At 45.4% G+C, this 15,983-nt stretch overlaps 1 protein-coding gene across 1 annotated transcript; it reads right to left on the reverse strand.

The window, feature by feature from the left end:
* Positions 1 to 9,796: 9,796 nt before the first annotated feature.
* LOC541630 (Two-component response regulator ARR9) lies at positions 9,797 to 15,441 on the reverse strand. The gene is made up of 5 exons (NM_001153304.1): positions 15,271 to 15,441; positions 15,000 to 15,124; positions 14,794 to 14,871; positions 14,610 to 14,680; positions 9,797 to 10,432 (listed from the first exon to the last, which is right to left on the reverse strand). Exons 1-5 carry the CDS (start codon positions 15,374 to 15,376, stop codon positions 10,111 to 10,113), a joined length of 702 nt encoding a protein of 233 aa, NP_001146776.1. The 5' UTR covers positions 15,377 to 15,441; the 3' UTR covers positions 9,797 to 10,110.
* Positions 15,442 to 15,983: the final 542 nt, after the last annotated feature.

Raw genomic sequence — 15,983 nt, forward strand, 5'->3', positions numbered from 1 at the left:
ATGAGAACTATGATGAGGATGAGGTGGCCCAAATCGAGCACTTCAACTCTCAAGCAACAACAATACTCCTAGCCTCCTTGAGTAGAGAGGAGTATAACAAAGTTCAAGGGTTGAAGAACGCAAAGGAGATTTGGGATTTACTCAAAACCGCGCATGAAGGTGATGAGCTCACCAAGATCACCAAGCGGGAAACGATTGAGGGGGAGCTCGGTCGGTTCCGGCTTCGCAAAGGGGAGGAGCCACAACACATGTACAATCGGCTCAAGACCTTGGTGAACCAAGCGCGCAACCTCGGGAGCGTAAAGTGGGATGACCACGAGGTGGTTAAGGTTATTCTAAGATCACTCATTTTCCTTAACCCTACTCAAGTTCAATTAATTCGTGGTAATCCTAGATATACTAAAATGACCCCCGAGGAAGTTATCGGGAATTTTGTAAGTTTTGAGTGCATGATCGAAGGCTCGAGGAAGATCAACGAGCTTGACGAACCATCCACATCCGAGGCGCAACCGGTAGCCTTCAAGGCAACGGAGGACAAGAAGGAAGAGTCTACACCAAGTAGACAACCAATTGACGCCTCCAAGCTCGACAATGAGGAGATGGCTTTAATCATCAAAAGCTTTCGCCAAATCCTCAAGCAACGGAAGGGGAAGGATTACAAATCCCGTTCCAAGAAGGTTTGCTACAAGTGTGGTAAGCCCGGTCACTTTATCGCTAAATGTCCATTATCAAGTGACAGTGACAGGGATAACGACAAGAAGGGCAAGAGGAGAGAAAAGAAAAGGTACTACAAGAAGAAGGGCGGTGATGCTCATGTTTGTCGGGAGTGGGACTCCGACGAAAGCTCAAGCGATTCCTCTGACGACGAGGACGCCGCCAACATCGCCGTCACCAAGGGACTCCTCTTCCCCAACGTCGGCCACAAGTGCCTCATGGCAAAGGACGGCAAAAAGAAGGTTAAATCTAAATCCTCCACTAAATATGAATCCTCTAGTGATGACAATGCTAGTGATGAGGAAGATAATTTGCGTTCCCTTTTTGCCAACCTTAACATAGCTCAAAAGGAAAAATTGAATGAATTGGTTAGTGCTATTCATGAAAAGGATGACCTTTTGGATTCCCAAGAGGATTGTCTAATTAAAGAAAACAAAAAACATGTTAAGGTTAAAAAGGCTTATGCTCTAGAAATTGAGAAATGTGAAAAATTATCTAGTGAGCTAAGCACTTGCCGTGAGATGATTGACAACCTTAGACATGAAAATGCTAGTTTAAACGCTAAGGTTGATTCACATGTTTGTAATGTTTCAATTCCCAATCCTAGAGATAATAATGATTTGCTTGCTAGGATTGAAGAATTAAACATTTCACTTACTAGCCTTAGAGTAGAAAATGAGAATTTAATTGCTAAGGCTAAAGAACTAGATGTTTGCAATGCTACCATTTCCAATCTTAGAGATAAAAATGATATTCTTCATGCTAAGATTGTTGAACTTAATTCTTGCAAACCTTCTACATCTATTGTTGAGCATGTATCCATTTGTACTAGATGTAGAGATGTTGATGTTAATGCTATTCATGATCATATGGCTTTAATTAAACAACAAAATGATCGTATAGCAAAATTAGATGCTAAAATTGCCGAGCACAACTTAGAAAATGAGAAATTTAAATTTGCTCGTAGCATGCTTTATAATGGGAGACGCCCGGGCATTAAGGATGGCATTGGCTTCCAAAGGGGAGACAATGTCAAAATTAGTGCCCCTCCTAAGAGATTGTCCAACTTTGTTAAGGGCAAGGCTCCCATGCCTCAGGATAACGAGGGTTACATTTTATACCCTGCCGGTTATCCCGAGAGCAAAATTAGGAGAATTCATTCTAGGAAGTCTCACTCTGGCCCAAATCATGCTTTTATGTATAAGGGTGAGACATCTAGTTCTAGGCAACCAATCCATGCTAAGTTGCCTAAGAAAACTCCTAGTGCATCAAATGAACATAGTCTTTCATTTAAAACTTTTGATGCTTCTTATGTGTTGACTAACAAATCCGGCAAAGTAGTTGCCAAATATGTTGGGGGCAAGCACAAGGGGTCAAGGACTTGTGTTTGGGTACCCAAAGTTCTTGTGTCTAATGTCAAAGGACCCAAAACCATTTGGGTACCTAAAGTCAAGAACTAAAATTGTTTTGTAGGTTTATGCATCCGGGGGCTCAAGTTGGATACTCGACAGCGGGTGCACAAACCACATGACCGGGGAGAAAAGGATGTTCTCCTCATATGAGAAAAACCAAGATCCCCAACGAGCTATAACATTCGGGGATGGAAATCAAGGTTTGGTCAAAGGTCTGGGTAAAATTGCTATATCACCTGACCATACTATTTCCAATGTTTTTCTTGTTGATTCTTTAGATTACAACTTGCTTTCTGTTTCTCAATTATGTCAAATGGGCTACAACTGTCTTTTTACTGATATTGGTGTCACTGTCTTTAGAAGAAGTGATGATTCAATAGCATTTAAAGGTGTGTTAGAGGGTCAGCTATACTTAGTAGATTTTGATAGAGCTGAGCTCGACACATGCTTGATTGCTAAGACTAACATGGGTTGGCTCTGGCACCGTCGACTAGCCCATGTTGGGATGAAGAATCTTCATAAGCTTCTAAAGGGAGAGCACATTTTAGGATTAACAAATGTTCATTTTGAGAAAGACAGGATTTGTAGCGCATGCCAGGCGGGGAAGCAAGTTGGAGTCCATCATCCACACAAGAACATCATGACGACCGACAGGCCACTTGAGCTACTCCACATGGATCTATTCGGCCCGATTGCTTACATAAGCATCGGCGGGAGTAAGTATTGTCTTGTAATAGTGGATGATTATTCTCGCTTCACTTGGGTATTCTTTTTACAGGAAAAATCTCAAACCCAAGAGACTTTAAAGGGATTCTTGAGACGGGCTCAAAATGAGTTCGGCTTAAGGATCAAGAAAATAAGAAGCGACAATGGGACGGAGTTCAAGAACTCTCAAATTGAAGGCTTCCTTGAGGAGGAGGGCATCAAGCATGAGTTCTCTTCTCCCTACACACCTCAACAAAATGGTGTAGTGGAGAGGAAGAATCGAACTCTTTTGGACATGGCAAGAACCATGCTTGATGAGTACAAGACACCGGACCGGTTTTGGGCCGAAGCGGTCAACACCGCCTGCTACGCCATCAATCGGTTATATCTTCACCGAATCCTCGAGAAGACATCCTATGAACTCCTAACCGGTAAAAAGCCCAACATTTCATACTTTAGAGTTTTTGGTAGCAAATGCTTTATTCTTGTTAAAAGAGGTAGAAAATCTAAATTTGCTCCTAAAACTGTAGAAGGCTTTTTACTTGGTTATGACTCAAACACAAGGGCATATAGGGTCTTTAACAAGTCCACTGGACTAGTTGAAGTCTCATGTGACGTTGTGTTTGATGAAACTAACGGCTCTCAAGTAGAGCAAGTTGATCTTGATGAAATAGGTAATGAAGAGGCTCCGTGCATCGCGCTAAGGAACATGTCCATTGGGGATGTGTGTCCTAGGAAATCCGAAAAGCCTCCAAGTGCACAAGATCAACCGTCCTCCTCCATGCAAGCATCTCCACCAACTCAAAATGAGGATGAAGCTCAAGTTGATGAAGGGCAAAATCAAGAAGATGAGCCACCTCAAGATGATGGCAATGATCAAGGGGGAGATGCAATTGATCAAGAAAAGGAGGATGAGGAAGAACCAAGGCCGCCACACCCAAGAGTCCACCAAGCAATCCAACGAGATCACCCCGTCGACACCATCCTCGGCGATATTCATAAGGGGGTAACCACTAGATCTCGTGTTGCTCATTTTTGTGAACATTACTCTTTTGTTTCCTCTATTGAGCCACACAGGGTAGAGGAAGCACTTCAAGATTCGGATTGGGTGGTGGCGATGCAAGAGGAGCTCAACAACTTCACTAGAAATGAGGTATGGCATTTAGTTCCACGTCCTAACCAAAATGTTGTAGGAACCAAATGGGTCTTCCGCAACAAGCAAGATGAGCATGGTGTGGTGACAAGGAACAAAGCTCGACTTGTGGCCAAAGGATACTCCCAAGTTGAAGGCTTGGATTTCGGTGAAACCTATGCACCCGTAGCTAGGCTTGAGTCAATTCGCATATTATTAGCCTATGCTACTTACCATGGCTTTAAGCTTTATCAAATGGACGTGAAAAGTGCCTTCCTCAATGGACCAATCAAGGAAGAGGTCTATGTTGAGCAACCTCCCGGCTTTGAAGACAGTGAGTATCCTAACCATGTTTATAGGCTCTCTAAGGCGCTTTATGGGCTCAAGCAAGCCCCAAGAGCATGGTATGAATGCCTAAGAGATTTCCTTATTGCTAATGGCTTCAAAGTCGGCAAGGCCGATCCTACACTCTTTACTAAAACTCTTGAAAATGACTTGTTTGTATGCCAAATTTATGTTGATGATATTATATTTGGGTCTACTAACGAGTCTACATGTGAAGAGTTTAGTAGGATCATGACACAGAAATTCGAGATGTCGATGATGGGGGAGTTGAAGTATTTTCTAGGATTCCAAGTCAAGCAACTCCAAGAGGGCACCTTCATTAGCCAAACGAAGTACACTCAAGACATTCTAACCAAGTTTGGAATGAAGGATGCCAAGCCCATCAAGACTCCCATGGGAACCAATGGGCATCTCGACCTCGACACGGGAGGTAAGTCCGTGGATCAAAAGGTATACCGGTCAATGATTGGTTCATTGCTTTATTTATGTGCATCTCGACCGGACATTATGCTTTCCGTTTGCATGTGTGCAAGATTCCAATCCGACCCTAAGGAATCCCACCTTACGGCCGTAAAACGAATCTTGAGATATTTGGCTTATACACCTAAGTTTGGGCTTTGGTACCCTCGGGGATCCACGTTTGATTTGATTGGTTATTCGGATGCCAATTGGGCGGGATGCAAAATTAATAGGAAGAGCACATCGGGGACTTGCCAGTTCTTGGGAAGATCCTTGGTGTCTTGGGCTTCAAAGAAGCAAAATTCGGTCGCTCTTTCCACCGCCGAAGCCGAGTACATTGCCGCAGGTCATTGTTGCGCACAATTGCTTTGGATGAGGCAAACCCTGCGGGACTACGGTTACAAATTAACCAAAGTCCCTTTGCTATGTGATAATGAGAGTGCAATCAAAATGGCCGACAATCCCGTCGAGCATAGCCGCACTAAGCACATAGCCATTCGGTATCATTTTCTTAGGGATCACCAACAAAAGGGGGATATCGAGATTTCTTACATTAACACTAAAGATCAGTTAGCCGATATCTTTACCAAGCCTCTTGATGAACAGACCTTTACCAAACTTAGGCATGAGCTCAATATTCTTGATTCTCGCAACTTCTTTTGCTAGATTGCACACATAGCTCATTTACACTTTTGATCATATATGCTATGACTAATGTGTTTTCAAGTCTATTTCAAACCAAGTCATAGGTATATTGAAAGGGAATTGGAGTCTTCGGCGAAAGACAAAGGCTTCCACTACGTAACTCATCCTTCGCCCTCGCTCCAATAAACGGACCTTGTCTTTGGGGGAGAGATTAAAAGCCCAAAGCAAAAGGACCGAACTTCGTCTTTGGTATAATCTTAACTCATTTACTTATGACCAAAGGGGAAGATTGTACTTCTAGGGCTCTAATGATTCCGTTTTTGGCGATTCATGCCAAAGGGGGAGAAAGTATGAGCCCAAAGCAAAAGGACCGCACCACCACAAATTTCAAAAATTTAGTGCTTTCCAAGAGTATTTTTCAATTAGTATACTATTGTGTTCAAAAGGAGGAGAAAGTTAGTTTTTCAAAAATAAATATCAAAACCCTCTTGAACACTAAGAGGAGGATCTCCTTTAGGGGGAGTTTTGTTAAGTCAAAGGAAGAGCATTTGAAACAGGGGGAGAAAATTTCAAATCTTAAAAATGCTCTGCAAACTCTTATTCATTTACCTTTGACTATTTGCAAAAGATCTTTGAAATGGATTTACAAAAGGAATTTGCAAAACAAAACTTGTGGTGCAAACGTGGTCCAAAATGTTATATAAGAAAGAAACATTCCATGCATATCTTGTAAGTAGTTATATTGGCTCAATTCCAAGCAACCTTTACACTTACATTATGCAAACTAGTTCGATTATGCACTTCTATATTTGCTTTGGTTTGTGTTGGCATCAATCACCAAAAAGGGGGAGATTGAAAGGGAATTAGGCTTACACCTAGTTCCTAAATAATTTTGGTGGTTGAATTGCCCAACACAAAATCTTTGGACTAACTAGTTTGCCCAAGTGTGTAGATTATACAGGTGTAAAAGGTTCACACTCAGCCAATAAAAAGACCAAGTTTTGGATTCAACAAAGGAGCAAAGGGGCAACCGAAGGCACCCCTGGTCTGGCGCACCGGACTGTCCGGTGCGCCACCGGACATGTCCGGTGCACCAGGGGGACTCAGACTCAAACTCGCCACCTTCGGGAATTTCCAGGGGCGACTCGGCTATAATTCACCGAACTGTCCGGTGTACACCGGACAGTGTCCGGTGCGCCAAGGGAGGTCGGCCTCAGGAACTCGCCAGCTTCGGGAAACGCCAACGGCTAGTCCGCTATAATTCACCGGACTGTCCGGTGTGCACCGGACTGTCCGGTGCGCCTCCGGAGCAACGGTCTTCTCCGCGCCAACGGCTCTCTGCCGCGCATTTAATGCGCGCTCTGCGCGCGCAGATGGCAGGCTCGCCCATGCTGGCACACCGGACAGCAAACAGTACCTGTCCGGTGTGCACCGGACACCCAGGCGGGCCCACAAGTCAGAAGCTCCAACGGTCAGAATCCAACGGCAGTGATGACGTGGCAGGGGGCACCGGACTGTCCGGTGTGCACCGGACTGTCCGGTGCGACATCGAACAGGCAGCCTTTTAACGGCCACTTTTGGTGGTTGGGGCTATAAATACCCCAACCACCCCACCATTCATTGCATCCAAGTTTTCCACTTCTCAACTACTACAAGAGCTCTAGCATTCAATTCTAGACACACTAAAGAGATCAAATCCTCTCCAATTCCACACAAAGCCCTAGTGACTAGTGAGAGTGATTTGCCGTGTTCATTTGAGCTCTTGCGCTTGGATTGCTTCTTTTCTTTCTCACTTGTTATTGAGATCACAACTCCATTGTAATCAAGGCAAGAGGCACCAATTGTGTGGTGGCCCTTGCGGGGAAGTTTTGTTCCCGGCTTTGATTTGAGAAGAGAAGCTCACTCGGTCCGAGGGACCGTTTGAGAGAGGGAAGGGTTGAAAGAGACCCGGCCTTTGTGGCCTCCTCAACGGGGAGTAGGTTTGAGAGAACCGAACCTCGGTAAAACAAATCCGCGTGTCTCACTTCATTATTTGCTTGCGATTTGTTTTCACGCCCTCTCTCGGACTCGATTATATTTCTAACGCTAACCCGGCTTGTAGTTGTGTTTATATTTGTAAATTTCAGTTTCGCCCTATTCACCCCCCCTCTAGGCGACTATCAGTTTGATCCAAGACCAATTACTAAATATGCATAACACATATTATATACTTATACTTAATACATATTTAGGGGCCCATAACTTTGGAGGCCCTGGGCGGCCGCCCACCCTGGGGTGGTCGTGCCTATAGACTCTGAGGTCATCTGGATATGCTCTCCAGTTCATGCGCCTACAGGTCCTAAGTGAGCTTTGGGTTTAGCGATAAAAGATTTGACATGGTGTTGGCTCTAAGTAGAGATGGCCAAACGGGTCGCCCGGCCCGGGCCCGCTGAAGCACGGCCCGTTTTGGGCCCGGCCCGCCAGGCACGGTTAGAAAACCGGGCCGGGCCTTCTAAGCCCGCGAGCTCGATTCCATGTCCGAGTCTGGCCTGCAGTGGGCCTAAACGGGCCTGGTTCGTTTAGCACGGAAAAAGCGGGCCGAAAGTGGGCTAAGTGTGCCGAAAAGCATGTTTTAGTGCAAAAAAGCGGACTCAACGTGCTTAGAGGTAAACGGGCCGTGCCGGGCTAGCCCACCGTACCTAGTTTCTTGTTCGAGCCCGGCCCGCAGCGAGCCTAAACGGGCCTGGTTCGTTTAGCACGGAAAAAGCGGGCCGAAAGCGGGCTAAGTGGGCCGAAAAGCATGTTTTAGTGCAAAAAAGCGGACTCAACGTGCTTAGAGGTAAACGGGCCGTGCCGGGCTAGCCCACCGTGCCTAGTTTCTTGTCCGAGCCCGGCCCGCAGCGGGCCTAAACGGGCCTGACCCGTTTAGCACGGAAAAAGCGGGCCGAAAGCGGGCTAAGTGGGCCGAAAAGCATGTTTTAGTGCAAAAAAAGCGAACTCAACGTGCTTAGAGGTAAACGGGCCGTGTCTGGCTAGCCCACCGTGCCTAGTTTCTTGTCCGAGCCCAGCCCGCTTATTCGTGTCGGGCCAGCCCGGGCCCGCATAGAACCAGGTCGTGTCGAGCTCGAACCGGGCCCAAATAGCGGGCTTCGTGCCGAGCTCGCGGGCCTCATGCTTATTTCTATTTTTCCATAGTAAAATAAACTAATTTCTCTTAGAAAAATAGAAATCCCTTGAAAATTGGGGTTCCCAAACTAGCCCTTAGCCATAAAAAAATTTCCTTGTATATTTACTACAGTGACTAGGCAGTCTTCTCGACCAAGCATATAGGGATCATAAATTATGAATTCCTCGCGAGAAGGATAGATGGACCCAGGTCATAATATCGTCCCACACTTGTTATGTGAAGGAGCACTCCTTATACAGATGAACCGAAGTGTTTTCGATGAAGGGTTGCAAAGGCACACCAAATCTGGCACACTTTAATACCATCCAAAGATTCGTTTTTATATATATAAATCTACCACGAAACCAGTTCGGGAGCTGTTTTAAGTTTTTTGTGGGAGATTTCTAAAGAATCAGATGTTTGGATGGTATTAAAGTGTACAAGAAAAGTTGGATGGTAGATTAGAAAAGATGGAATATTTAGGTGCTAAGACTGGCTTCAATATATCGTGTAAAATGTGGTAGAGTTCTGAGAAACCAATTTCCCATATTTTATGTGGTTAACCTCCACATCTGTAAATGCGCTAGCATCCTCCATCTCCAGTCCACCGGCGGCAGCAAGGCTGCCATGACAAGAAAGCAAGCAAAGCGAGGGGAGTAGAGAGACAGGGAGCGGAAAACCACATGGGCAGCAATTTGCCCCCTCTTCCCGCCGGATATTGCTAGCTTTTATTCGATCCGCGCTGATCCTGCCTCTCCTCCCGCCCAACCACCAGGCACCAGCAGTTGCTTCGATGCCTCGCCTTGGCCTAAAAAAAGGATGCCGTGCCAGTATTCTTCATCTGTAAATTAGTCAGTGCTGGCAGTTTCTTACTGTCACAGTTACAGTTCACTCCTAGGCGATTGTTTCTTTTTCTCATGTAAAAAGGAAAAAAAAAAGGAGGACATGTCACATGTTGCGTCTGAATGGAGATCTTGTCTGTCTGTCTGTCCGTCTCTCCCGTTGTCTCGAGGGGACCGGTCACCGGCGGGGAGGACCACTGAAACGTTGTCCTTGACCATGATGTAGAAGAACTTTTGCCTCCATCGTCAGGCAGGCTGACATGAACGGATGTTCAGATTACAACATGTTCATCTGAACACTCAGTGTACAAGGAAGAAGAACCGAGCCAAAACAACAACATCATCAGTTGATCCATCCGTCTGTCCGTCACAGGTTTTTGATTGAGCCAGCAGGTCGTTGCCAGAATTAAGCCATGCGGAAATTAACAATTAGCCGCCTGTCCTTTTTTTATCTACAGCTTCTTCTTCTTTTCCCCTTCCGAACGATTAACGAACACAAGGGATGGTGTCCATGTCCATGTCCATGACCGTTAGCGCAACAAAATTTGCAGGCCGAAGCAGCAGCCGCTACATATAATTTAATTGTTTGTCACTTCCCTCCGTTAGCTCCCAGAACCAAAATGTGTTTCTTGGCGGCGGGGCTGGGACTGGGGCTTGCATCCACTGCTAGATTAATGTGCGTAGCCGTAGCCCGTAGGTCGCCACGGTTGATCAGGTCTCCACAGTCAGGCTGCTCGTAGACAGCCTCCTCGGCTTGGTGCTCTCCGGCGCCGTCACCACCACGGTCAGCCCCTCCTCCATGGCCGCTGCCTTCCTCTTGTTGACGCCGTTGCGATCTGCCGCGGCTTCCTCCGGCTCGTGCACCGGCTGCGGATGCGGGTCCAGCTGCTGCTCAGGAGACTCCACCGCCTGCGCCTGAGGCTTGTTCTTCTGGTTGGGCTGCTTCCGCTTCAGCAGGTGTGACTTGAGCTTCTTCATGTCGGCCGGCTTCACGGGCTTCAGGAAGAACTCCTCCGCGCCATCCTGCAAGCACCTGAAAGTAGGGAACCTCTCTACCGTTTCCGTTACTGTTTTTTTTTTACCGAAAACAGGCGCTAGAGCAGTATATCTAGAAATGGTCCCTTGCGAGATATACAGTTACACGAAAACAGATTAAAGCAAACACATGCAACGAAAACGGACGGAGGAAACATTAACCGGAATATATATTAAGAGTTTAGGATACTGTAAATCACAACTACAATATTAGGCTTTAGTCTCGTATCATCACAATTCACGTGCAAAAACAAAAAAAAACGGTAGAATTATCCACCACCCAAGTTGCACAAGATAATCCAATAAAATTCAGACCACAATATAATTATTATCCACCAAAAATGGTTCATACTTGTTATAGTCCCCCGTAAACAAAAAATAGAGAATCACAGATTAATAGCTCATACTGTTATAATTACCGGTAGAATCATTCTCGTGTCCTCGTAATACACCATCTCGTTTCTGCCATGTTAGGGCTTATTCGGTTAGCTCTCAATCCATGTGGATTGAGTGGGATTGGATGGGTTTGAAACCCAAACAAGTCAAACCTCTTCTCATATTTTTCCAATCTCATCCAATCCATGTGTTTTGGGAATAACCGAACAAGCCCTTACCGTTTTTTCCCCGCAAATGCGAAAATGGTCTAAGCAAAAACGAAATACGATACCGGATAAATCGTGATTTTTTGCGTTAGATTTGTTCTCTACCTGAAAGCTCTGCGGTCGTTTAGCTAGATAGGGGAACCTACAAGGAACAAGGAACCAAGGGTAGAGGAGAATCCAATCCTCCTCTTCTTTCCTCCTTCCCTTTGGTTGGTTTCTGAGACAGACGAGTGAGTGATCACATCACCCCAGAACCCCAAGGACAGGGCAGACATGTATACAGGTCTTTGCTCTTGCTCCCACAGGGAAAAGATCCGTCTTTCGAATTTCAGCGCCCTTTTTCTTTTTGACTCGGCACATTCCCATCGCATTATTCGCACCAGAAACCTTGACCACCGGAATACGAGAGTTTTTTTTTTGAATGAACTACAAAGGTGTTTCTCAAAAGTTGGAATTGTGGAGGCAGACGCTGGAAGCAAAAGGTTTTAGGCTTAGTAGGTCTAAAACAAAGTATATGAAGTGTGATTTCAGTGCCATGGGGTATGAGGATGGCGATGTTAGTCTTGATGGGCAAGTGGTACCCAAGAAAGACACTTTTCGTTACTTAGGATCAATGCTTCAGAAGGAGGGAGACATCGATGAGGATGTCAGTCATAGAATTAAAGCTGGATGGTTGAAGTGGCGACAAGCTGCGGGTGTCTTATGCGACCCCCGGGTGCCACACAAACTAAAAGGCAAATTCTACAGGACAGCAATCCGGTCGGCTATGTTGTATGGAGCAGAATGTTGGCCCACTAAAAGACGACATGTCCAACAACTAAGTGTGGCAGAGATGCGTATGTTGCGCTGGATATGTGGCCACACAAGGAGAGATCGAGTCCGGAATGATGATATACGAGAGAGAGTAGGAGTGGCGCCAATTGAGGAGAAGCTTATGCAACATCGCTTGAGATGGTTTGGACATATCCAACGAAGACCTGAAGAGGCACCAGTGCATATCGGAATAATTAGGCGTCCCGAGAATGTGAAGAGAGGTAGAGGTCGGCCAACTTTGACGTGGACAGAGGCTGTGAAGAGAGACCTGAAGGAGTGGAATATTGATAAAGAGCTCGCCGCAGATAGGAAGGGGTGGAAGTGTGCAATTCACGTGCCAGAACCCTGATTTATAGTTTCGCTTTGCCTCCTTAATCGTTTGACCTTTCCTTGTGCCCATTTTAGATCTTGCTGGTTCTTGTGGGTTTTATCTCTTTTATGTGTTTCCCCGTTTCGTTGTTTTCGGTTCTCCTTTGCCTTTGTTTCCCTTTTCTGTTCTTTGGGGGTTGAGCTCTGAGGTTTTCATACGGGGTTTCATCTCTAGCCTACCCCAACGTGCTTGGGACAAAAAGGCTTTGTTGTTGTTGTTGTAATGAACTACAAAAAAAACAGAACACGAGATGGGAATGTGGTGTGAACTACAAAAAAGCATAAATATTTTTTGGAATATGTATATATATATATATTTTCAACAAATCCATCCATTTGGTGTGAGTTTGTGTCCGAATGATTTCGTGAGATCTTGGCCCACAAGGCCACAACCATAGCACAGCAAGGTGTTGTTTGGTTGTGGAATTTGAACAGCAACGCAAACATCGTCTGATAACGTTATAAATGGGGGGAAAAAGTAAGCAAATTATTGTTTGATTCAGCTTAGGTAAGTCCTGGTAACCCATCGTGGTAACCCATCACACTGGTATGAGGGGTATGGAATATGGATAACGCTCCATTTTCTACATGTCTGTATCCAATTACAGAGTAATAGATTACATTGTATTGTAGCACAAACAAATACGATGCAACCTAATATGTTACCGTTGTAATTAAATCATGTTACATTCCTCCAAACCAAACAACACCTAGATTTTTTCTCCTATATCCTATTGTTGCGCCACATCAACAATATTTCATAAATTTCTATCTCCCATAGCGGTTCCCTCTATTTCTACAACCCATCATCCTAATAAAATATACATTTCCCTTCAACTACCACTCATTCTATTTTGTATTGTATTTTTTGCAAAAATAATCATACTTACTGTTTGGTTCAAATTAAAAAATTTAAAAATAAAAAATATTAATAAACATGGATGGAAATGCTTATTATTTATTACGCTGGAGACAGCCTAGCACTTTAAAAAAACTATTGTATTAGGATGGAGGGGTTGTAACTTGTAAATATGATATAAAGGTAATCGTTCCGAGAGATGGATGAAAATTTATGGTGTGTTTGGTTTGTGTAGTCATTCTATACTTTATGAGGTGATGCATCATAAGTTCATTTCATCAATTTTGGTGGAATCAACTCACTCCTCATGTATATACTAATTATTAGCCTATGAGTAATGGAGTGGTGATGGATCAACTCATTCTATTCCACAAACCAAATAAAAAAGTGAAAAGTGGGAAGAAGATGTATCACTTTATTCCTCAAACCAAACACATTCTGAGAGAATGAAATTTTACTAACCTGGCGGGACAGTGGGATATAGAGGAAGAAATTACGGAGAACCGCTGCCGACAGCGAGACGGACCTTTCCTATGCTCTACGTCGCTGTCACCCAGATATGGCGATCTAGTATGCATTCAATTCTTCCGTTCCGTTACACGGCAACGTCGAGCTGGAGCTGTTCTGGGGAATTCCTGGCCTTTTTTTCTGCCATAATTGTCCCGTCAAATCACGCTACTATGCTCCTCTTTTGTTCTCATCTGGAAAAAGATCAAATCTCTTGGTCGTCTGGCCGCTGCCGGCTTTGTTTAAATTGAACCTAATTGGCGGAAAGTGGATTGTTTTTTTAAAGTGTACGTGGTACTAGGCAGCAACTAAATAGCAATATTGTTAATTTTTCATTTTGGCAAAAAGTGAAAAGTTACGAGGCAGAGGAGGAGCGGATTAGCAAGATGGAAGGCAGAGTGTTTGCAGGGAGAATCTACTTATTTGCAAGCTTAAGACCTACTAACTGGACAAGTTTTAGACCTGCTAACTAGGCAGGCTTTAACTAACGACTCCCACTGCAAGGCACATATTTTCTCGGAGGCAAAAGTAGCAGATCTTTCAGCGCTCCGACCAATCAAGAAATCGATCCCAACATCAATAAACTAAATAAATACGTAATCCCTAGGCGGCTTTTTTGTAAAAAGAAAAAAGAAAACAAATTACTAAACAATATTCCTCACACATTGTCTCGATCCATTCTGAATCATTTCATGCAGAACTGGTGATCTAGCATGATGGCGTTAATATTCCATCTGCTCCCTTAACAGCCCCAACCCTTCCAGTTGGGAAGAAACAGGCAGCCAGGCAGGCAAGAACAACAGCACGGCTCCATCTGGTACCTCGACAGGCACCGGTCGGCTGATTCTACGGAGTATACTAAGCATGAAGAAGCAGGAGATGAATATCAGGTCTGCCCTATCTAGACTCTCCTCCCGGCTAGTTGCGTACTAGTGGACCAGCGAAAGAACTCGATGGATGCTGGTAGTGGCATACGCGAGTGAATGAGAAGGCGGTTTTAAAAATTGAATGCGGTGGGAGCTCACCTGCTGATCCGGGCAGGCACGTTCTCAGACGACATGATCACCACCGGAATGTCCTTGAGCGATGAGGACCCCTGCATCCCGGAATCGGCAAGCGGACCACACCACACCACGGGGGTTATTTTAATAAGTGAGAGCCCGAGCAATGGGGAGAGGGAGGGAGGAATTTAATTTGAGGCCCCCTCACCTTCACTCGCTTGAGCAGATCGTATCCTGTCATGCCGGGCATGCAGTAGTCAGTGATGATGAGACTCACGTCGATCTCCTGCAGCGCGTAGCAAGAACAAGACAGAGGTTGGTTGGTTACAGGCAGAACGGAACAGAAGAGAGCAGGGTGGGTGCCAATCCGAGCAGGCAGGCGAGAGGCAATAAGTGAGGGAGTTTCCGATTTACCTGATGGTCAGGGGAGGACGACGACGAAGATGATGAGGACGATGACGGCGGCGACGCGTCCTCCGCGCCGTTGTCCCTCAGCCCCAGCAGCTCCAGCGCCTTGTTCCCGGAATCCACCGTGGTCACTGAACCACAACAAGGGGTACGCGGTTAGAAACCGATGGCGAGAGGGGATTTCATTTCAACGAAAAAAACCCAAGGAGAGAATACGGACGGACGGACGCGCTGTCCCTGTCCTGTTTAGGCTGAGGGCCAGGCGGCGTTGGCTCACCTTGGTAAGACGAGCTCTTGAGCAGCATCTCGATGAGCTTCCTGTCGATGATGCTGTCGTCCACCGCCAGGACATGGAACCGCGACTCGGCGTCCAGCACCGTCATGGCTGGGGAGCGGAGGTAGGTAGAGCAGGCAGGATAGGTGGTTTCTACTGATGAATGTGGCGGCGGGTAGAGGGAGATGCAGAGGGAAGGCGGGGGAGGAGGGGAGGATATAGGCGAGCGGCGCAGCCTGGCAGCCATGGTACGGCACGGCACGTCAGACGCGCGCCCAGCCGCCCACGCAGCGGCGTGGCCTCGATCCCCGCCCCCACTCCCCTGGGAAAGCAAGATCCGACCGGATCACGCACCCGAATCTCCACAACTAATCGGCTCCATGATTTCCCATCCCCGCGACCCCGGCTCGTTTAAAGATCCATTTGGTTCGTTTAGCTCACTAGCTAGATCAGAAAATATATATAATAATAAATTTCTCATTAATTTTAAAGTAATTTAATAATAGAAAATAGTGATTATATTTATAATTTCAAATACAATTTCAATATAACGTCAAATTAGCATAACACATCAATTCACAATTCACATACACATTTATTAGTTTAATCGATAATTATATTCGCATAAATCAATTTAACACATAAACATAGTTCATTAATCATTAGTTTAACTTATAGATCAGACACCACGCATACATATAACATGTGTATCAATT

This window comes from Zea mays, chromosome 8 (genome assembly GCF_902167145.1).
Source record: "Zea mays cultivar B73 chromosome 8, Zm-B73-REFERENCE-NAM-5.0, whole genome shotgun sequence".
Lineage (NCBI taxonomy): Eukaryota > Viridiplantae > Streptophyta > Magnoliopsida > Poales > Poaceae > Zea > Zea mays.